General features: G+C 43.2%; 2 protein-coding genes across 2 annotated transcripts in view; both read right to left on the reverse strand.

The window, feature by feature from the left end:
* The window catches only part of LOC143512543 (piezo-type mechanosensitive ion channel component 2), a 31,998-nt gene extending 28,708 nt beyond the window's left edge, over window positions 1-3,290 (reverse strand). Inside the window, exons 1-5 of the mRNA XM_077003003.1 lie at window positions 3,166-3,290; window positions 2,046-2,246; window positions 1,722-1,926; window positions 1,166-1,267; window positions 892-1,057 (exon numbers count right to left, since the gene is read on the reverse strand). Coding sequence (XP_076859118.1) covers window positions 892-1,057; window positions 1,166-1,267; window positions 1,722-1,926; window positions 2,046-2,246; window positions 3,166-3,273 — 782 coding nt within the window. The 5' untranslated portion in view covers window positions 3,274-3,290. The remainder of the gene's footprint in view (window positions 1-891; window positions 1,058-1,165; window positions 1,268-1,721; window positions 1,927-2,045; window positions 2,247-3,165) is intronic.
* A 35-nt stretch (window positions 3,291-3,325) lies between these two features.
* On the reverse strand, window positions 3,326-16,489 carry LOC143511689 (piezo-type mechanosensitive ion channel component 2-like). Its single transcript, XM_077001264.1, has 14 exons — window positions 16,414-16,489; window positions 16,201-16,299; window positions 13,936-13,981; window positions 13,558-13,727; window positions 13,015-13,296; window positions 8,549-8,676; window positions 6,886-7,034; window positions 6,024-6,191; window positions 5,550-5,591; window positions 4,647-4,679; window positions 4,442-4,542; window positions 4,130-4,293; window positions 3,442-3,739; window positions 3,326-3,348 (listed from the first exon to the last, which is right to left on the reverse strand). Exons 1-14 carry the CDS (start codon window positions 16,487-16,489, stop codon window positions 3,326-3,328), a joined length of 1,779 nt encoding a protein of 592 aa, XP_076857379.1.
* Window positions 16,490-21,807: the final 5,318 nt, after the last annotated feature.

Below are 21,807 nucleotides of genomic sequence, written 5' to 3' on the forward strand. Positions count from 1 at the left end.
AGCCGACAGGTTTGCTTCGTGGAAAATTCATTTTTAAGAAGCTTCCTAATGGAGACATTGACAAGACTAAAGTTGTTTGCACCTTACTGGAATTATTTTATTGTAAGAGTTTTACCAGTCTGTAGTACCATTTGTCACCACCAGAGGCCCATTCGTGACCGCACACCACACACGCCCCCGAGCACTACACCACTCCCACCGTGACTTTCCCCGGAGTACCAGCACCTGTTCCCTATTGTGTTGTGCACCTTTTCATTCCCGCAGGTCGTTCAGTCCAGTGCTGCACATTGCCTCGCTGGCTGTTGGAAGCTGGACCTCGCTACGCTGCTGTTTTCTTCAAGTGCCTTGTCCGCTTTGAGTATTCCTGCATTGTCTTTTGCAGTGCTTCTTTGGTTTGCCTCTCTTATTGTATTATGGAGAATAAACTTCCTCAGTTGCAACCCTCGCCTCCGGCCGTCTCTGTCCCCGTCTCGCAGACGTCACACCATTTAAACGCAAAGAATACTTCAGGCTGGTAGAACTCCTACAATAAACGAATTCCACATTACATAAGGTGCAAACAACTTTAGTCTTGTCAATGTCTCCATTAGGAAGCTTCTTTAAAATGAATTTTCCATGAAGCAAACCTGGCGGCTTCGTGGCTGCATCCATGTAAAAACACGTGTGATTTCTTGTGGTCTTTGTAATTCACAGGTTTGAAAACTCGTTCTCGCCCCCTACTGTGCAGTTTGGTTAGGAATACACCCGAGCTAAACTATCAAGGTGAAAGTCATCTATATGTGTGTGTGTGTGTAGAAAAACTATTTGCTATAATTTGAGTGGACATCTAAAGACCTGAGGGTGTGCAATACATTTACAGTGTAATTGTGTCTGCATTCTGTATATATGCACCTGTAGTGCAGGAAGTTGCCAACTGTTGTAAACTGTTTAAGTGAACGGTAGTCAAGATTTCTACTGATCTCCACATTCTCCCCAGCCTGGAGTCTGACCGAGGCCTTATTCTCATCTTCAAACACCTGCCACTGCTGACAGGCCACCAACAACAGCAAGAAGTCATCTGTGAATGACGTAGATAAGAATGGTGAATCAGAGAGATCAAGCACAAAACAGCGTAACTGAACTATGACTGAGAGGTCGGACTGAAAGTTGCATCAGCCAGACTCACAAAAGATGAAGGTGGGGTTAGGCTGCATAGCGTAGTCTGGAAGATACAGCCACTTGATGAGATTAGAGGCCAGGGCCCGAGAGGGCGTCCTCCAGGGGTAATCTGCAGCACATCATATACATTACATAGAATGATTTTGTTGATCCAACTGCAGAAAGCACATAAAGTCTGCAATTTACAAACAAATTTTTTATTGGTTATTGAGCAAATTTCAGTAATACCTACTAGATATAATGGAATACTAAACTACACAATGCTTTATGCTGCTGCTCAGTAACAGTAATGTGTTATTGGTAGCATACATTTATTTACATTTATTTATTTTACTTACATTTTTATCTCATTTTTTATACAAGTGAGCAATTGAGGGTTAAGGTGCCTTGCTCAGGGGCACCTCAGTCATGGCCTCAGGTCTGGGAATCGAACCCGGGACCCTCCGGTCACAAGACCAGTTCCCTAACCACCAGGCCATGCCTGCCCATCATATTTAATATGGTTTCCTTCTCAACTCTACAAAAGTCAAATGTTCCTGATGAATAGATACCGTGAGATTTACCAGTACAGAGTGCAGGAGGCAGGCCGACACACAGCAGGTACTGCAGCACCATGAGTGTGGCAGTGAAGCAGCAGTATTTAGGCCACACCTGCCCGATCGCCTTCCTCCTCCGACGTGCCAGAACCGTCACCAGAGCGAACGAATGCAGGAGGGCGTAGAAATCCATCCGCTGGCCAATCACATTCACTGCCACCACAAAAGACATCTAACACAGCAAGACATTGGTGGATTACCCATTAAAATGAGCACTGGTTTCGTTTCATATTCACACGTATGTGCACATCTTATAACTACAAAAATAGAAAACATGGATATTAGCAGTACCTCAAGGCCAAACTTGTAGAAGAAGTAATTGCAGAAGTATTTTAGACAGGGCAGGACACCTTGATCCAGATTTTGCCATGTCACATTCTTTAAAAGCGTGCCCCGGGCCGGAGATCGTAGGTTGTTATGGAGACGGTGGTAGAGTTGGTGCCGATGCACAGTCACGTCAAAGACAAGGAGGCCTAGCATCAGCAGATGATTCTACACACACATCATACATCATGTCAGTGACATGGGCTCACACTGTTATATGAACCTACACACACATCATACATCATGTCAATGACATGGGCTCACACTGTTATATGATGCTACACACACATCATACATCACGTCAATGACATGGGCTCACACTGTTATATGATCCTACACACACTTCATACATCACGTCAATGACATAGGCTCACACTGTTATATGGTCTTCAAAAGAGGTCTGATACCAGACAACACAAAAAGTTTATAGTCAATATAATTTTAGATTTATGATTAAAAACAAAAATATAGTAATTTTGCTATAAGGCCTGAAATTATATTGTAATATTACTAGATTAAATGTACAGTTCAATTCTGACATTGCCAAGCAATGATACTGCTCTATAAATGCCAAACTGCCAAGCAATTGATAGCTTCTTTCAGGGTTAATAACTTAATATTTGAAACACGAAACTTTTTTATAGTGTTATGTAAGCGTAGCATAGACAGCATTAACAGGTGCTTAGCACATAAATGTTTGTAGGACGTGTTTTCATATCTATCAACTCTGAGCACATGCAAATGACCTGTTTTTTTTTTTTTTGCTTTTTAAGCAAAATAATTAATGAAAAAATTATGAATTGCTTAAAATGTAAATGTGAAAAAAACAGTGTAAAATGTTTTGATTCCAAGATTTCTTACCAGTGGCTATCACATACAGAAATTGTAACTTTGTAACTTAAATTTTATCATGCTCCAATTTCATAAAGTGTCTTAAGTGTGTGTAAACAAATGCTCAGGAGAATGTAGGAGAATACAGGAGAACACAGGAGAACGCAGGAGAATGAAGGAGAATACAGGAGAACACAGGAGAATGCAGGAGAATGTAGGTGAATACAGGAGAATACAGGAGAATACAGCAGGATACCCGTAGACATGGCAAAATGGAGTCCTCGCACTTTTTTAGACCCCCAACCCAGAGCGCTGGGTCCACGGGTTCCACATACAACACTGACTTCTGCAACAGCTCAGTCATATTCCCGTCATGCCAGCTCCCACTGGAATTCAGCAAACCCTTAAACAAAGCATCATATCATATACTGAGAGGTACCTGCATAATAAAAATAATTTATTATGTAAAAATCACATACTGAGAATGGTTTGAAACAGTGATGGGAGAGGGAGCGGACAACTTTAAAAATACCCTCTTTATCCACCTGAAACCTCTTTTTAAAAAGTCTTAAATTTGACAATACATTGCTAAAGAAACAGTAAATAATGTTGGTAAGCCTTTGCAAAGCTAGTGAGAAAGAAGAAGACGGGCTCACAGTGCAGTTAATGGAGTAGTCAGATGGTTTGATGAATTTAAGCTGATACATCATTTTGCATATAACTATGACACAGGCCCAGCCAGAGGACACGGTGGCTGCCATGGCCCGTAGGGTACAGCAGGGCACAGCAAACGTCCACAGCACCACGAACACGCAGTTCAGCAGAGAAACCTGGGAAAGCAAAAGGACAAACCCCTTTCCTTTATTACTGCATAGAAACTATTTCAGTTACAACCAATTTTATCTGGAGAAGCCAGATAAAATTGGCTTTATCATCAAAGCCTCACAGAGCTTCAGTTGAAGTTTCTTACTGTAGTTTTTGTTTTGATTATATTTTTTGTAAAGTCTTTAGGTTATAAAATAAACTAAATTGGAATTATGCTGCTTGATTTGATTTGTTTCTACAAAATAAGACAGCACTCTACTTCCCCCATATTTCACTATTATCTCATTCATTATTTACTGCCACAAATCCAATATGTGTGTGTGTGTGTGTGTGTGTGTGTGTGTGTGTGTGTGTGTGTGTGTGTGTGTGTGTGTGTGTGTCTGTATGTGTCAAACCTCCTTCAGGCTAATCCAGATGATGCCACTAGCGACTGCTTTAAAGCTGTGGAGCTCCACTAGTCTCCAGCAAAGTTCTTGTCCCCTGTTCCACCTCAGCAGGCCTTGAAGCACCAGCACACTTATCCGGTCCACCACTAAAAACCACGGGTTTACTTTTGGTGCTAAAACACACACACACACACACACACACACACACACACACAAAGTCTGGCTTTCTTTCACTGTTCTTGCTGCTGAACCTGAACATTTCTCAGAAAGGTCACAGATAAACTATGTTGATGTTACTCATGCTTCATATAAATGTCTTACCCCCTTCTGTCCTGTCTCCCCCCTCGCTGACTGATGTTGTGTTCACTTCAGAACAGCCCAAGAGATCATCTCCTTCTCCACTCAACTGTTCTTTAACCAGCCTATCACAGAACACATTATTTCACGGTATTACAAATATTACAGTACAGTAAGGATTACTAATATGAGCATAAACAGCACAGCCCTAAAAATAAGAATTATTTACCGTCTTTGGATTTTTTCAATGTTGTCTTTAAGCCTGAAATGAAGATACAAGTGTTCAGAACAAGAACCTATCCACATTCTACGCACAAGCAGTGCCCATGGGCCCCTTCATCCACACCTCAACTACCCCTCAACTACCCCTCAACCAACCCCCCAACCACGCCCCCAACCACCCCCTCAACTACCCCCCCAACCGCCTCTCCAACATTTTTTTATAAGTATACTTTTGGAATGGTGTGATAGGCTATGCAAACAAAAATATTTAGAGTTTACCTCAGATACATTATGTTATTTCTAATTTTGTGTTATGCAGTTTTTTTTATCACTGGCGGTATCACCTTCATGAACGAAATGCGCCCTGTCGCATACACACTTATACACACAATTCAATCCATCAATCAACCGATTCATTTACCCAAAACATTACATTTAAATTAGTTAGCAACATTTATTGGGATATAAAAAACATAACATTCCAGACTCACTAGGGGCCCTCTGATTATAACAGTAGGTAAAATGTTAAGTTTTACTAAGAATGTGTGACGCTCGTAGGAAGGAGGCACGACGAGCATCGCAAGGTGCAACACAACTCACACAACACGGTTAGACTCAGTGCGGAGCGCAAGCACATCCACATGAAACTCACACAAGCACGGAACTTTAGACAAAGACGAGCACAAGACACTGCGCGAACGCACATTATATAGGTGATCAACACAGACCCTCGTGATCTCGAGAAAAGGCACAGGTGAGACTACGAACACGCTCACAAACAACCCACACCCACGGAAGTACAAACATGGACGTAACCACACGCAGACAACGTAGCGGCACGCCCTCAGGGAAGGGTCCGGGGCTGTCACCGTAACAGAATGGATACAAAATACACTGGTAATTAACTTACATATTTGATATCATATCCAGTATCTCTCTCAGCTCTTCTTCTCTAGAATAAAACAAGTGCAGAATCAAGACATGACAACAGTCTGTAGCAATTTGTAAAATAAAAAAATATATGACCTTTTATACAATAGCTAATATCACAATTTCAGGAACAATTTTAAAAACAAACCTGTAGTAGCATGTTTAAACAAACTGCTGAACAAGTCTAATCCAAGTTTGGACGCCACTTAAAACCGCTATTCACACCATGTATCAGAAAATAGGAATCGTTTCCCATTGTTATAATGTTCGGTTCTTTGAATAACAATTACAGCAGCTGAGCTTGAACACTTTGAGTCTGATTTGAAACCTCAGTGTTGTACTGTTACTGCTGATGAAAATGGTCCATTAATGTTATTTTAACGATATGGACTGCAGTTCAACTTTGCTGTCGGTCTCTCACATATGCTGGGACGTTAGAGAGGTTTTAACATACCTGGTGGCATCATTGCACACAGGTACATTCTGTAGGTCTGTCAGTGTGAGGAAGTCGCTGTTAAAGTAGTGCAGCTGTAGGATGCAGGCCAGTAAGAAGGCAGCAGGAAGCAGGATCTGTGCAAACAGCTCCACTGTGTCAAACTGTTCCAGTCCCAGGTCCCGCAACCTGACACCATCACACAATCACATTCATAACACACTAAGAGAATATTCTGGCATTTCTTCACCCAATCCTGCTACATCTGTAGTATATGGGAGTATATGGCTGACCATGGACAACTATTTCCACTCTTTCCAATGTAAAAAACCGAGCCCACTGACAGCTTAAGAAACTTTGTGTGTAACGTGTCTAATATTTGTAAAACACTTTCTTGAATTCTTCAGTCAAAGGTCATTGTTAAGCAGGGATCACTTTATCAGAGGGCTGGATTTCTGGTAATGTGTGAGGTAAACTCCCATCCAGTGTGAACAAACACACACACACACACACACACACACACACACACACACACACACACACACACACACGGATACCTTAAAACTTTGGTAAACTGATGGAATTCTACAAATGCTTTTGCTAATAAATGTTATGTTTTCCAATATGCGACAGACACAGCATATAATATGATGTTTAGTATGCTGGAATATCCCTTTTAAATCACACTACATGAAAACATTTCATGCTTTTAAAACTACTTTACACAGTCATGGGCCAATTTTTTAATTTATTTTTATCTTGCATTTTGTTGTACAAGCCTCTACCTTTGCCTCTTTAACTGCATTCTTACACAAGTGTTGATGGAGAGGACATTTGATTGCTTTGACATGTTTCACAACTATGGTGGGCTTGTTTCACTTACCCCTCTTCTGATATGCCTATGATCTGACGAAACAGGCCCGAGACGGTCTTGAACTGGTACATGTAAATGAGGATCAAGACCAGCATGGAGTACCCGACCACCACAGCCCAGAAGAACTTCAGTGCACGGCGCCACACCTCATAGTGCACCTACAAAGGACAAGAAGGCATGTTGGTGTATCTGCAGCATGTTGAGGTCACTGCTGAGACCAGAGATCGAAACCCACAATCAGACTGGTTTCCTTTCAGGGAGCTCACATGAATATACGGTATATAAATGTCAAATGAAGCTCAGCACTTCAGATAGCATTACTGCTCACTAACCAGTGTGAAGAACCAGCTAAAGTTAAAGAGATTGCTGTCACCCCCTCACTGTAAACTATCCGATAATCTGCGCATGTTTACTAGGATAAACCATATATTAGGCTAACCACACATTATAGGCCTGACAAGGGTGCTTCAGCATTTGGAACTTTACATTTACGGCATTTGGCAGACGCACTTATCCAGAGCGACTTACATTTTTATCTCATTTTTATACAAGTGAGCAATTGAGGGTTAAGGGCCTTGCTCAGGGGCACCTCAGTCATGGCCTCAGGTCTGGGAATCGAACCCACGACCCTCCGGTCACAAGACCAGTTCCCTAACCACCAGGCTATGACTGCCCAAAGTTGGTAATGCAAAAGCACACTCTATTCCATGTTATTAACACAGTGGGTCATGGAATAGAGTGGGCTTTCCGATTAAAATTATTCCGTGGGCTTTAAATTATTAGCTGTGAAGACAGTCAAATGCGTGTTTTCCACTACGGCGATTTTAAAAGTATTAGCGGCTCGCTAGGCTTGTAAACAAACCGCGCACCACGAAAATGTAGCAGTGTGTCGCCCCGTTAGTGCAGGTGAGCCCGCGGACCGGCTGGGGAGCCGCACGAAACCAGGCAAAGAGCCGCATGCGGCTCGCGAGCCGCGGGTTGGCCACCCCTGTTATAGATGATGAATCTATAGATGATGAAGATCTAGTCATTTGCTTTGAGCATGCAGAAGACCACTTCTAGGCACTATGGAGATGTCTGTGGCAGAGGCCTGGGAAATTAAAGAAAAATATACCATCTAAAATGGTATTAAAAACATCTTATGATTTACTTCAATTCTTCCAATATCCTGAGCAAAACTCCCAAAATTAAACAACATTTTTGGTCAGAATTTCTGCACTCATCTATTGGTCTGTGTAGTAGACTGGTGGAAAAATAAACAAGATGTTGAAGTTTATGATTATTTTCATTGATTCATTCATCATTCAAACTTAAATTAATATTTCTCATGTTGAATACTGAAATGCGATTAAATTGCTATTAATTTCGATTAATTAATTACAAAGCTTCCGATTAATTCGATTAATTTTTTTAATCGCGTCCCACCCCTAATAATAACGTGAAGCCCTTACAAACATGTTTAATATGTTTAATATTCAGGATTCAGAGTGGTCCCAACTGCAGGGGTCATCACAGGGGAACCGGGGAAGATAATCATATAAGATCACGGTAAAAATCAAGAAAGCTCTTCCTGTTGTGGGCAGGGTTGAAAGGGCTTTATAATGTACAGTAGTGTTGGCAGAGCTTAAGCAGGGTAGAGATGGAGGAAGAAACAGGGGAGCCATCAGCTCACCTGGTAGAGGAAAATGCAGAAGAGGAAGAGACAGATGTAAAGGATTTTGTAGACGACCACTTTCCCTGAGAAACTGATGATGAAGAACATGAAGCAGCAGCAGAAGATCCAGTACTTCACCAGAACGCCTTTAAGACACGAGCCTACTAGAGTCACCATCTTAGACGACTCCCCCTCATCAGCTTAACAGACATATGCATACACACACACACACACACACACACACACACACACACACACACACACACACACAGACAGATATAAACATTTCTGACATAATTTTATTTTGGAAGTTCCTGCAGTACTTTGACAGCCCATGAGGTAATCTATGCTTTTTTGGTTGACTTTGGTTGACAAATATACATTTGTAAATATGTAGGAAGCAAATTGCAAAATCTAAACAATTAAAATTTTAAATACTGAACATCATCGTGGTTTCCCTCTTCTGTCATTGTGGTTCCCTTGAAGATGACGTTCTACTGAAAGATGGCATTCTACTGAATAATGATGTTCTACTGAAAAATGACGTTCTACTGAAAGATAGTTAGGTAGGTAGGTAGGTAGATTCTTTATTGATCCCGAAGGAAATTTAGCAGCCAGTAGCAGTTACACAGTAACAAATCACAGTAATGGACACGCACAAACAATTTAACAATAACTTATGACATTCACAAACAATACAAAGACTATACAAGTGTGCAAGTATCTAGACCAGAGAAAGGAGGTAGTGCAGTACAAGAGAAATTTGGTAAAACTGGAACTAGTATGTGCGATATCTCGTAGTGCAAATGTATGGAATGTACTGTAAAAGTGTCAAAGTGTCCAGGAGTGTGAATGTACGAACAATGTACGGAATGTATGGGCATACAGTAAAAAATGTTCAGGACATACAGTCAAATGACCAGTGTCCAGAAGGGCAGATGAACAGTAAGGTAGTAGTGCAGGTAGCAAATAAATAAATATATAAACTGTTGTGCGACAGAAGAGACTCATTCCTCATCTGTTTAGACTCATTCCACTGGATCCAATTCCTTCCACTCTTTTCCAGAATATGTCAAGAGAACTCCTTCCGTTCATCTCAGCAATCATCAACAACTCCTTAGTGTCAGGTCATTTACCTATCGTGTTCAAGATGGCAAGGGTGGTACCAATCCTGAAAAAAGCAACACTTGACACCTCTGACATGAACAACTACAGACCGGTATTATTTCTTTCTTTTCTATCAAAAACTCTGCAGCGAGCAGTCTATGATCAATTATCTCTCTTCCTCACCCAGAACCAACTCCATGATCCTAATCAGTCTGGCTTCAAACGGGAACACTTAACAGAAACTGCCCTCAAAGCAGTGACCGAGAAGCTAGATCTAGATCTTTCTGCAACCTTTGACACTGTTAACCACAACATCCTCCTCTCTGTTCTTTCTAGCCTCGGTGTGACTGGCTCTGCTTGGAAATGGTTCCAGTCATATCTTGAAGACTGCTCCTATCAGGTAGCATGGAGAGGATCTACATCCAATCCATGTAAAATTTCCACTGGTGTCCCCCAAGGCTCGGTCCTAGGCCCGCTTCTCTTCTCTTTATATACTCGTTCCCTTGGTGACATTATTTTGTCTCATGGTTTCTCTTATCATTGCTATGCTGATGACACCCAGCTAATTCTTTCTGTAACCCTTTCCTAAGGCGCTGAATAGATGTAAACATCTTTAGGTAGGGTACATCACAAATAAACATGAAATTGACAATATAGCGGTGCCTCCATTAATATAATACTAACTGGTTGTCTGGAGTATTCTCCTAAATTTATTTACCCGTTTCAAATGACCACTAGTTACGAAATCACGTTACGAACTTGTTACGCGCCGCCTCCGATCACGGCGGTGACGCGTTGGTTTTGACGTGATTAGGACCCAAATGCTACCCACTATAAACCAAACGGCAAAAAACAGCCAACTGAAACCTCCGCGGTTGCAGAAAAACGAAAACAAAACCCCAGAGGGAAAACAGCAAAACGACACGGAGGTAATCAACGTGCGTATGATAACCAGGTAAGTAAACAAACAAAAAATGTGCGGAAAAGAAGTCAACGCGTCACTGAAGAGAAACAGGAAAAACGAAAATCACACTGAGGACTGCTCGACGTGTCACAAAAGGAGAAAATAAGTAAAGGAAGAAATAAGGGACAAAACTTAGGTAACAAGACCTAAAGCTTCTACCTGGTACCTGTAAGTCTGTCTACCAGAACACTGGTAGACAAACCGACGTAGAACAGAGAGGAAAACAAACAGAAAGCGAGAGAGACCAACCTGAGAACACTCAGGGGTGAAACGGAAGAACGAGAGAAAAGAAATCACTGCACGAGGGCAAAAGATACTGGCTTAGGCTGCGAGTGAAACATCAACTAACAACTTCAGCAACGGGTTGCTGGAGTCACCCGTATTAAATAGGCTGCCGACAGCTGCAGTCTATTGGGCTTGATTGCCCCTGGGTCTAGCTTGTGTGCTCCGCCTAGTGGCAGCAGGAGGCACGGGCCTGGGTCCAACCCTGACAGAACTTCCATTAATAATAAACCACATCAACACAATGCTCATTTATGTTTTCCTTGTTAAACACACTCAACGAATTTACTTTGACTGTAACATGAGATTTTATATCCCCTAACACAATAACAATTACACAATAACACTATAACGATAAGTTTCGGTCAGAAAACAGTAATGAAGTAGGTTCGTAACACTTGTCACTTCAAAGTTCAAAGTTGGGGCCCATGTCGTTGGTGCACATTGATGACAATTTACATCCTGGCGGTGCAGCAATGAGAGTACTCACGTATCCCCAGTGTCTCGGTTACCTCGATAATCAATGGCTCAGCTGTGACGCAAACAGAAGGGCTGAACGGTTAACAACCCGTCTGGCAGCAGCTTCTACAGTTAACAACAGTCCAGCTTGAACTGTCCCATGATGAGTATCTTCTCGATGTAGTCACGAGGCCGCTGTAGAGCTTTAGCACAGGGACTCCACATGGTGCAGCTGATGTAACAAGCTAGCTTATGGAGCGAAACCTTTCACTACCCCGAGCGAACACAGTCTCTGGGTTTAAAATTCACAGAAATGACCACAACACATTTTGACGTCTGAGTAAATCTGCAAAGATTTACAGTAGCCCTCTAAACAACTAACGGAGTGTAAACTTGACTAGGGTCACTTTGAAGAGCGGAACAACAACACCCGTCTCTCCTAGACTCGCACGCTCTCTCTCTGACACGAAACGTAAAACCCCTTATGGGATTCCCTCCCACTACTATTACCTGATAAGCCACTAACATGTCAATCACCAGTAGCATTACCTGAATGGTCAATTTTCCCGGGAATTCACAGGAAATACTTTTGATAAACTGGCGCGGCAACACAGAACTATGGCACATGTAGTTTCTAACATCGTATCTGCATTTGTCATAGAAAACCATACAATAAAACAAAATAATAATGTTTAGAGGCCCTACATTTCCTTCCCTCATTCTGACATCCAGGTTTCTAGGCGCATCTCGGCATGCTTGGCAGGTATTGCTTCATGGATGACTGCTCACCACTTGAAGCTCAACCCAAGCAAAACTGAGCTTCTGTACATTCCAGGAACCCCAAACCCACACAACAACCTCACAGTTTCCTTCGAGAACACCTTGTTAACGCCATCAGAAACTGCACGAAGCCTGGGTGTAATGTTGGACAACGAGTTGTCCTTCTCAACACATGTTTCAAAACTGACCTGATCCTGCAGATTTCTCCTCTGCAGCATACGGAAAATACGACCCTTCCTTTCACAGGAAGCTACTCAAGTACGCTCTCTTCACTGGCTTCCAGTAGCGGCACACATCAGATTTAAAACCTTGATGCTTGCTTACAAAGCCAAAAATGGACTGGCCCCTCCCTACATGATGTCCATGGTCAAAAGCCGATCCATACAGCGAACACAGCGAACACTCAGAACCTCAAGCTTGGCTCGACTCAAAACTCCATGCTTAAAGTCTCATGGAAGACAAAGCTCCAGACTATTCTTCATCCTGGCTCCAAGATGGTGGAATGATCTTCCATTAGCTGCTAGGACTGCAGTGTATTGCTATCTTCAAGCGTAGACTGAAGACCCACCTGTTTGTTGAGTTCTTACCAGAGCACTATCTCAGCTGATACCACTTGCCGTTGTTGTAAATTGTATGTCTCTCTATGGTTATTTGTGCTTCTTGGCAAATGTCTAACTTGCAAAACACTAGGTAATGACATTGACTCCTGCAGTAGCAGTAGTCTGTTTAGTTTAGCAGTAGTCTGACTCAATGGTATCTTGAATTCTGGCCTATCTGTACTATTTCCTAGGATGAATTCTGTGATCGGATGCAAAGCACTTTGTAAGTCACTCTGGATAAGAGCGTCTGCTAAATGCCGTAAATGTAAATCTGTCCCCCTCCCTCTTCTGACTCCACTGGGAGGAGTTGAACAGTCTAATGGCTCTCGGGACAAAGGATTTCCTGAGTCTGTCTGTAGAGCTGCTCTGTGACAGGAACCTGCCACTGAACTTGCTCCTCTGGTCCACAATGATGGTGTGCAGTGGGTGACCATCATCTTTCATGATGGAGAGCAGTTTGTGCAGTGTTCTCCTCTTTGCCACCGTAACCACAGAGTTCAGCTCCACACCAACTACAGACCCTGCATACCTGACCAGCTTGTCCAGTCGCACCTCGTCCCTCTTTTTGATACTCCCTCCCCAGCACACCACAACGTAGAAGAGACAGCTGGATACTACAGTCTGATAGAACATCTGCAGGAGCTTCCTACAGATGTTGAAGGACCCCAGCCTCCTCAGAAAGTAGAGTCACCCACAAGATGTCTGTACTCCTCCTCCTGTCCTCCTCGTACACCAGCCACAATGGCAGTATCATCCAAAAACTTTTGCATGTGGCACGACTCAGAGTTGTACTGGAAGTTTGAGGTGTAGATTGTGAAGAGGAATGGAGTGTGTACATTCAGCAGCCCCTGTGCTGCTGACCACAGTCTCAGATGTACAGTCCTTCAGCCTGACGTACTGAGGTCTACCAGTGAGGTAGTCGGTGATCCAGGAGACTAGGTGCAGATCCACCTTCATCCTCACCAGCTTGTCTCTTAGTTGGAGGGGCTGAATGGTGTTGAAGGTGCTGGAAAAGTAAAAAAACATGGCTCTCACTGCCCTGCCCCCCCTGTCCAGGTGAGAGTGGGTCTGGTGAAGAAAATACAGTATGGCATCCTCCACCCCCACTTTTTCTCTGTAGTTAAACTGTAGGTGGTCCATTGCATAGGTCTGAGCTGGTGTAGAAGCAGACTTTCCAGCCGGTCTTCATAACATGTGATGTAAGAGTGACTGGCCTGAAGTCATTGAGCTCACTGGGGTGCGGTTTCTTGGGTTTCTTTGCTATATCGCAAAAAGAGCTCTATATCGCAAAAAGAGCTCACAACACTGATTAATTCATCTAAGCCTACATCATGTATATTCGACCCAGTTCCAACCCGTCTATTTAAAGACCTACTCCAAGCCATTGCAGGGCCCTTACTTAATATGATTAACTGTTCCCTTAACCTAGGGTACGTGCCCAAACAATTAAAATGCGCCGTAATTAGACCCTTGATTAAAAAACAGAATCTAGATCCGCAGATTCTAGCCAACTATAGACCCATTTCTAATCTCCCATTTATCTCTAAAATTTTAGAAAAAGCAGTTTCCAATCAGTTAAACCACCATCTCCAATCAAATAGTATCCATGAAAAGTTCCAATCAGGATTTAGACCAAACCACAGCACTGAAACAGCTTTACTCAGGGTAGTGAATGATTTACTAATATCGGCCGATAATGGGCTAGTCTCGTTCCTTGTACTGTTAGATCTTAGTGCAGCTTTTGATACTGTAGACCACAACATTTTGCTGGATAGACTAGAAAACACGGTAGGTATTAAAGGAGTCGCACTCTCCTGGTTTAGATCATATTTGACTGACCGCTTCCAATGTGTAAGTGTTAATAATAAAACCTCTAAATCTGTGCAGGTTAAATACGGTGTCCCACAAGGGACAGTCCTAGGACCACTTCTATTCACACTGTACATGTTACCCCTAGGCGAGATTATGCATAAGCACGACATCAGTTTCCATTCCTACGCAGACGACACTCAGCTATATTTATCGGCAAAACCCGATGATTTAGGCGCAAACAGTAAAATAGAGAAATGTGTAGAAGAGATTAAACATTGGATGGCGTGTAACTTTCTAGCACTAAATCCCGATAAAACAGAATTAATAATAGTTGGGTCTAGGGCTGCGAGAGACAAGATACATAATGTAGCATTGAATCTACATTCTTTTACTATAACCCCCAGCGCAGAGGTAAAGAACTTGGGCGTCACAATAGACCCAGATCTCTCGTTCGATACACATATTAATAATATAACTAGGGTAGCGTTCTTTCACTTGCGCAACATTGCCAAAATTAGAAACATATTAAATACTAGTGATGCAGAAAAACTAATCCATGCATTCATATCCTCTCGTTTAGACTATTGCAACAGTCTCTTAGCTGGATGTTCTGGTAAATCGATAAACAAACTCCAGCTGGTTCAGAACGCAGCAGCACGAGTTTTAACAAAAACTAAAAAGTTTGATCACATTAGTCCCGTACTATCGTCATTACACTGGCTGCCAATTAGATTCCGTATTGACTATAAAATACTTTTATTAACATATAAAACGCTGCATGGCTTAGCTCCAGACTATCTTAGTGAACTTATTGAACAATATAACCCAGCGCGTTCACTTCGCTCACAGGACGCAGGGTTATTAACTGTTCCTAGGATCAAAAAGATCACAGCAGGTGGAAGAGCCTTTTCTTCTAAAGCTCCACAATTGTGGAATAATCTTCCTGCCTCTATTCGGGACTCAGACACAGTCTCAATGTTTAAAACTCGATTAAAGACTCATCTGTTTAGTTTGGCCTTTGATTAATTTGTTACATATTTACTACATCTCGTATCTTTTCTCCAAGGTTCACCTGGAGAGTAACACTGCAGTCGGAGCCTACAATACCAGCATCGCTGCTCCGACATGGAATGAAAGCCTGGCGTTCATCAACAGACATTTACAGTGACAATATCAAAACCCAGAACTTTCATTTTTACCTTTACTTAGTCTGATTGTGTGATTTGTGTGTGACTTGTGTATTTGTCTGTATTTTGCGTAATTTGTGTGTTAACGGGCCGCCCAATGGAGGATGGGTTCCCTTTTGAGTCTTGGTTCTCCCGAGGTTTCTTCCTATTCCCCACCATCTAGGGAGTTTTTCCTCGCCACTGTCGCCTTGGCTTGCTCATTAGGGATCTGGACCCATAGTATTGTTAAACCTTTTAAATCCTGTAAAGCGCTTTGTGACAACATGAGTTGTGAAAAGCGCGATACAAATAAACTTTGAAACTTTGATACTGGAACCAAGCAAGATGTATTCCACAGTGTGGGGTCCCTCCCCAAGTGCAGACTCAGGTTGAAGATGTTCTGTAGGGGGGCCCCAAGCTTAGCAGCACAGTACTTCAGTAGTCTGGGACACACCCTATCTTGTCCAGCTGCCTTTCTAATGTGGAGTCTCCTCAGCTCACCTCTGACCTGTTTTATAGTGAAGGTGAGTGGAGGGGGAGACAGTAGTGCATGAATGACAATGGGAGAAGGTGAGGTGTTGATGTCCAGGCAGTCAGAGACTGAAGTCGCAGGAGAACAGATGAGGGGGGAAGTGGAGGAAGTGTCACAGGGTCTTGAACAGGGCAGTCAAACCAGTTATAGAAACCAGTTGTTGAACTCGTTGGCTCTCTCACCGTCACCATCTGTGGCCCTGTTCACCCTCTGCTTACAGCCCGTGATGGTCTTCATACCATTCCATACCTCCCTCATGTTATTCTTCCTCAGCTTCTGCTCCACCTTCTTCCTGTAGGAGTCCTTGGCCTCTCACAAGTGGACTTTGAGCTCCCTCTGTACACTCCTAAGCTCCTCATGGTTGTTGTCTTTAAAGGCCCTCTTCTTTTTGTTCAGATGGCCTTTAACACTGCTGGTTATCCAGAGCTCGTTGTTGGCAAAGCAGCGTACAGTTCTCACAGGAACAACCACGTCCATGCAAAAGTTCATGTAGTCCGTCATGCAGTGTGTCATCCCCTCGATGTCCTCTCTGTATGGCTCCTGCAGAACACTCCGTTCAGTGGACTCGAAGCAGTTCCTGAGAGCTTCTTCAACACTAGGAGACCATTTCCTGAAGGAGCGTGTAGATGCAGGTTGTCTACGGACCTGGGGCTTGTACTGTGGCTTCATGTAGACCAGGTTGGGGTCAGATTTTCCCAGAGGGGGGAGGGGTGTGGCGGTGTATGCGTCCTTTACGTTGGAGTAAAGGAGATCAATAGTTCTATTTTTCATGGGACAGTCAACATACTGGTGGAAAGCAGTGAGTACTGCATCCAGCGTGATGTTGTTAAAATCCCTGGAAATGGCTATGTAGGCCTGCGGAAAATGAGTCTGTAGTCTTGCGATGGATGAGTGAATGACGTCACAAGTGTTCTCGGCGTCAGCGCGAGGAGGAAAGTAAACACAAACAACAATGGCGTGAGACAGCTCTCTGGGCATGTAGTAGGGCTGGAGACTCACCACCAACAGTTCAACATCCCAGCAGAAGATGATCTCCTTTACAGTCACATGCCCCGGGTCACACCATCTGATGTTCACAAACAGCACGAGCCCCCTGCCTTTGGATTTGCTGCTCTGTTTGGCGTCCCTATCCGATCTCACGGTGGTGAAGCCGGGAATGTCCACGTTAGCATCGGGGATGTTGCTGGTTAGCCACGTTTCCGTGAGGCATAAAATGCTACACTCCCAGTACAGCCGCTGATTACTCACCAGCGCTGCCAGTTCGTCCGTCTTGTTGGCCAGGGAGTTCACATTCCCCATCACCACGGAGGGAATCGATGGTTTAAACCTCCAGCATTTCTCCATGCGCTTAGTCTTTAGCTTAGCTCCAGCTCTACACCCGCGGTACATGCGCGGGTCTGCGCAGCTCTGCTGGGATTTGATGCGTCTGGCCAGTGCGTCCCTTTGTTCTCAGCACCAGCAGCTCTTCCCTCTTGTGAACAATACTTGTCCCTAAAGTGGTCGCGATAAAAGACTCCATGTCTATAGGACACACTAAGTTATCACTAAACTAGCAGTAAAAACAAACAAAGAGAGAAAAAGTAAAGAAAAGTGGCTCAAAACAGTACACAAAGACAGAGCTACTGGAGTAGGCTGCCGCTCCTCACGGCGCCGGAAGAGAAAAACTGTCAGGGCTGGCCCCAGGGCGGCTCCTCCAGTTGCCACCAGGAGGAGCCCATGAGTCAGACCACAGGCTAATCAGCGATGATGGCGTTCACCTGTCATCCTGTGTTTTTAAGGACGACAGACGCAGTGCCTCACCACTGAGTTGTCTGCTTTCATGTTGTCAACCTCAAGCCCGTTTTCTCTCATTGTCTCTGCTCGGTGTTTCGCCACCCTGCCATTTGCTTATTTCAGCTGTTTTGTTTATTTCTCTGTCTGCTTCGAGTACTTACCTCCTGCGCCGCTCCCTGGCCTCTCTCAAGCTTTCCTCCCGCTGTTATCCTTCCTATCCGTTTTGGTTCTTGAGAAGTGTTTTTTGTTCGTCGCAGCGTTTGCCAGCCAGCCAGCTACCTCCCCTGGCGTCCTTGTTTTTTCCTTTTTGGTTTTCTGTGTGTTCGCTACGCATTGAGTTATTCCGCGATTGTTTTCTGTTTATACCCCCGTTACATGCGTCGAGTTTCTCCGCGTTTGTTTTCAGTTCACCCTCGTATCAGCTCTTTAAACACACCGCGCTGTGGCTGTCCACTCGCGTGTATTCTATCGTCCTGTGCACGGACGAGGCGCTTGGGTGCGTTTTCTTAAAACATCCGCAGGGGATTCCATCGCCTACATCTCCCGCACTGACAATAACAGTAGATGACGCTCTACTGAAAGATGACGCTCTACTGAAAGATGACGTTCTACTGAAAGATGACGTTCTACTTACCCTATTATGCAGAAGCGCCCCCTAGTGGGCCCGCCGGCGGGCCCAGCTCCTTTACGGCGATATAAAACATATTAAACATTAATGAATCTCCGAACAAAAGCGCTTAAATCAAAATTTCCTATCCCATCTACATGCCTACCGAGTTTCAGCCGTCTACGTGCAGCCGATCGCGAGATATCCGGCTTTGAAGTTGACCACAAAAGTGCACCCCGCGAGGGGGTCTCCCGACATATCCGTTTACAAAACATATTTATGTTGTGAAATGTCTTAATGTTTTGTCACCTAAAAATCGTTTACTAATAAGGCTTTAATTTAAGACCTTAACAGCGTAGATCCGTTGTGGTTAAGTACCTTAAAAAGCTTGCTCACCTCACTGCAAAATTTTCCAAAATCCGCTTCCTGAATGAGACACTCCGACAAATCTGCCCCCTAAGCGTCACAGAAGCATTCTTAACGCTGATTTGACCCCTCATTACAAAGCTGCAGCGGTTCTGCTTTGATTTGAGTGGTTTTTATTGGTCTAAAGTGGGGTAGTGACTTTGAATGACAGGTTTTACAACCTCTCCCACGGCGAGGTGCGAAGGGGAGGGGGGGAGGGTGAACCAATAAGCCCACAGAGACAAGCTGGCGCCTCAGAAGTGATTGAAAGCTGTTCTAACCAATAGTGTACATCCTTCCGAAGCTAACCAGCCCTCATATGACATGATTGGTCAAGTATATTTTTAAATTGAGCCCTCGGAAACTGGCGCTTCATTTCCAATTTCGGCCGCTAGCATAGCAACATAAGCTAACCCTTTGCTAACCTAAGCTAAGCTCCCCAGAACACACTGTTCGGCGAAACTGAAGCAGCCATGGATTATTTTGTTCGTTTTTATGCGGATTGTGGATACTTTTGAACATAAACGGATTACTTTGTGTGGAATATATGAGCAATTTTCGGAATTTTCGCCAACCCGGAAGTGAGACGGTACACCGGCTACGACGCGATTCTACGTACTGTGAGTAACAATGGATAATTTTTCATAAGCGATATTGTACAAAATATATATTCTAATACTAAACATTAACTAAGCGTTAGATTATAAACAGTTTTAGAGCGTTTGAGTGCTGCAGCACTCTGTATCGTGTCGGATGCTACCGGAGTTGGCTACGGTAACCTAGCTTATGCTGTCGGACTATATTGGACATAAATATGATATCATAACGTTCATATTTGGACATGAAATTTAGTCATTGGAATTTTCTGGTCTTGCTGTAATATGTGCAGCATTGTTGTTTGTCGTAGCTCCTCGGTTTCGTGTAAGGAATTTGTTGGCATGTTAGCTTAGTTGGCTAATGGTGTGTGTCGGGTGTGGCATATTTAGACATGGGTGTGGTGCACTTGACATACCTTGGATAAAGCTGAATAACTTTTCAATGCTTGCATGGATTTGCTCCATTTTTTCTGTGTTGTTAGAAAAGACCCTAGCGAAATTTATTGTAATTTCTGATACCACATTTGAATAACTATGTGAATATACATTCCAGTCATGTTCAAGTTCAAGTCAGCATTTGTGACATTCCTGGCATATTAGCATCTGCAATAGAGGCTCTAAAATAAACCAAATTATGTGAATATGATATTGAAGTGTATTAATATGTTCCCCCAACTGCCTACTTCAGTTTGAGCCATGAATGATAATTTTCCTATATGTACAACTTGAGATATCTAGTTTTAATGTGAACTATGTCAAAAATGTTAAAAATGGCCACCAGGCGTGCGAATCTGCAGTATAAGGTTAAAGATCACGTTCTACTGAAAGATGATGCTATACTGAAAGATCACGTTCTACTGAAAGATGATGCTCTACTGAAAGATGACGCTCTACTGAAAGATGACGCTCTACTGAAAGATGACGCTCTACTGAAAGATGACGTTCTACTGAATGATGACACTCTACTGAAAGATGACGCTCTACTGAAAGATCACGTTCTACTGAAAGATGACGCTCTACTGAAAGATCACGTTCTACTGAAAGATGACGCTCTACTGAAAGATGACGCTCTACTGAAAGATCACGTTCTACTGAAAGATCACGTTCTACTGAAAGATGACGTTCTACTGAAAGATGACGCTCTACTGAAAGATCACGTTCTACTGAACGATAACGTTCTACTGAAAGATCACGTTCTACTGAAAGATGACGTTCTACTGAAAGATGACGCTCTACTGAAAGATCACGTTCTACTGAAAGATGACGCTCTACTGAAAGATGACGCTCTACTGAAAGATCACGTTCTACTGAAAGATGACGTTCTACTGAAAGATGACGCTCTACTGAAAGATCACGTTCTACTGAAAGATGACGCTCTACTGAAAGATGACGCTCTACTGAAAGATCACGTTCTACTGAAAGATCACGTTCTACTGAAAGATGACGCTCTACTGAAAGATAACATTCTACTGAAAGATAACGTTCTACTGAAAGATAACGTTCTACTGAAAGATGACGTTCTACTGAAAGATGACGTTCTACTGAAAGATGACGTTCTACTGAAAGATCACGTTCTACTGAAAGATGACGTTCTACTGAAAGATGACGCTCTACTGAAAGATCACGTTCTACTTAAAGATCACGTTCTACTGAAAGATGATGCTCTACTGAAAGATGATGCTCTACTGAAAGATGACGCTCTACTGAAAGATGACGCTCTACTGAAAGATGACGTTCTACTGAAAGATGACGCTCTACTGAAAGATGACGTTCTACTGAATGATGACGCTCTACTGAAAGATGACGCTCTACTGAAAGATCACGTTCTACTGAAAGATCACGTTCTACTGAAAGATGACGCTCTACTGAAAGATCATGTTCTACTGAAAGATCACGTTCTACTGAAAGATGACGTTCTACTGAAAGATGACGCTCTACTGAAAGATCACGTTCTACTGAAAGATGACTGTAACGTGGCTCGCGCCACGGAGCGAGGAGACGGACACAATTGCTGAGAAGAGCGAGGTTTATTAAAGGAGTTACCATCATCGTCGTCGCTTAGCCAGGCAGGGTCAATAACAGGAGGGCAGTCCGAAAAGCAAGCATATACAGGCATGATAACGCAGGAGACGCAAACCAGACAGGGAGTAACAGAAAGCAGGAACAAACGGGCAACAAGCAAACAACACTAGAAC

Source organism: Brachyhypopomus gauderio, chromosome 4 (genome assembly GCF_052324685.1).
Source record: "Brachyhypopomus gauderio isolate BG-103 chromosome 4, BGAUD_0.2, whole genome shotgun sequence".
In the NCBI taxonomy this organism is placed as follows: Eukaryota; Metazoa; Chordata; class Actinopteri; order Gymnotiformes; family Hypopomidae; genus Brachyhypopomus; species Brachyhypopomus gauderio.

Excerpts from the sequence above, each read along its gene's own strand:
- LOC143511689 (XM_077001264.1), bottom strand. The coding sequence starts at position 16,489 with ATGAGGGAGGTATGGAATGGTATGAAGACCATCACGGGCTGTAAGCAG. Across the intron at positions 7,035-8,548 it reads TCTGCATTTTCCTCTACCAG|GTGCACTATGAGGTGTGGCG; the intron begins GTGAGCTGATGG and ends TGTCCTTTGTAG. Across the intron at positions 4,680-5,549 it reads CTGGATATGATATCAAATAT|GCTTAAAGACAACATTGAAA; the intron begins GTAAGTTAATTA and ends TCTTCATTTCAG.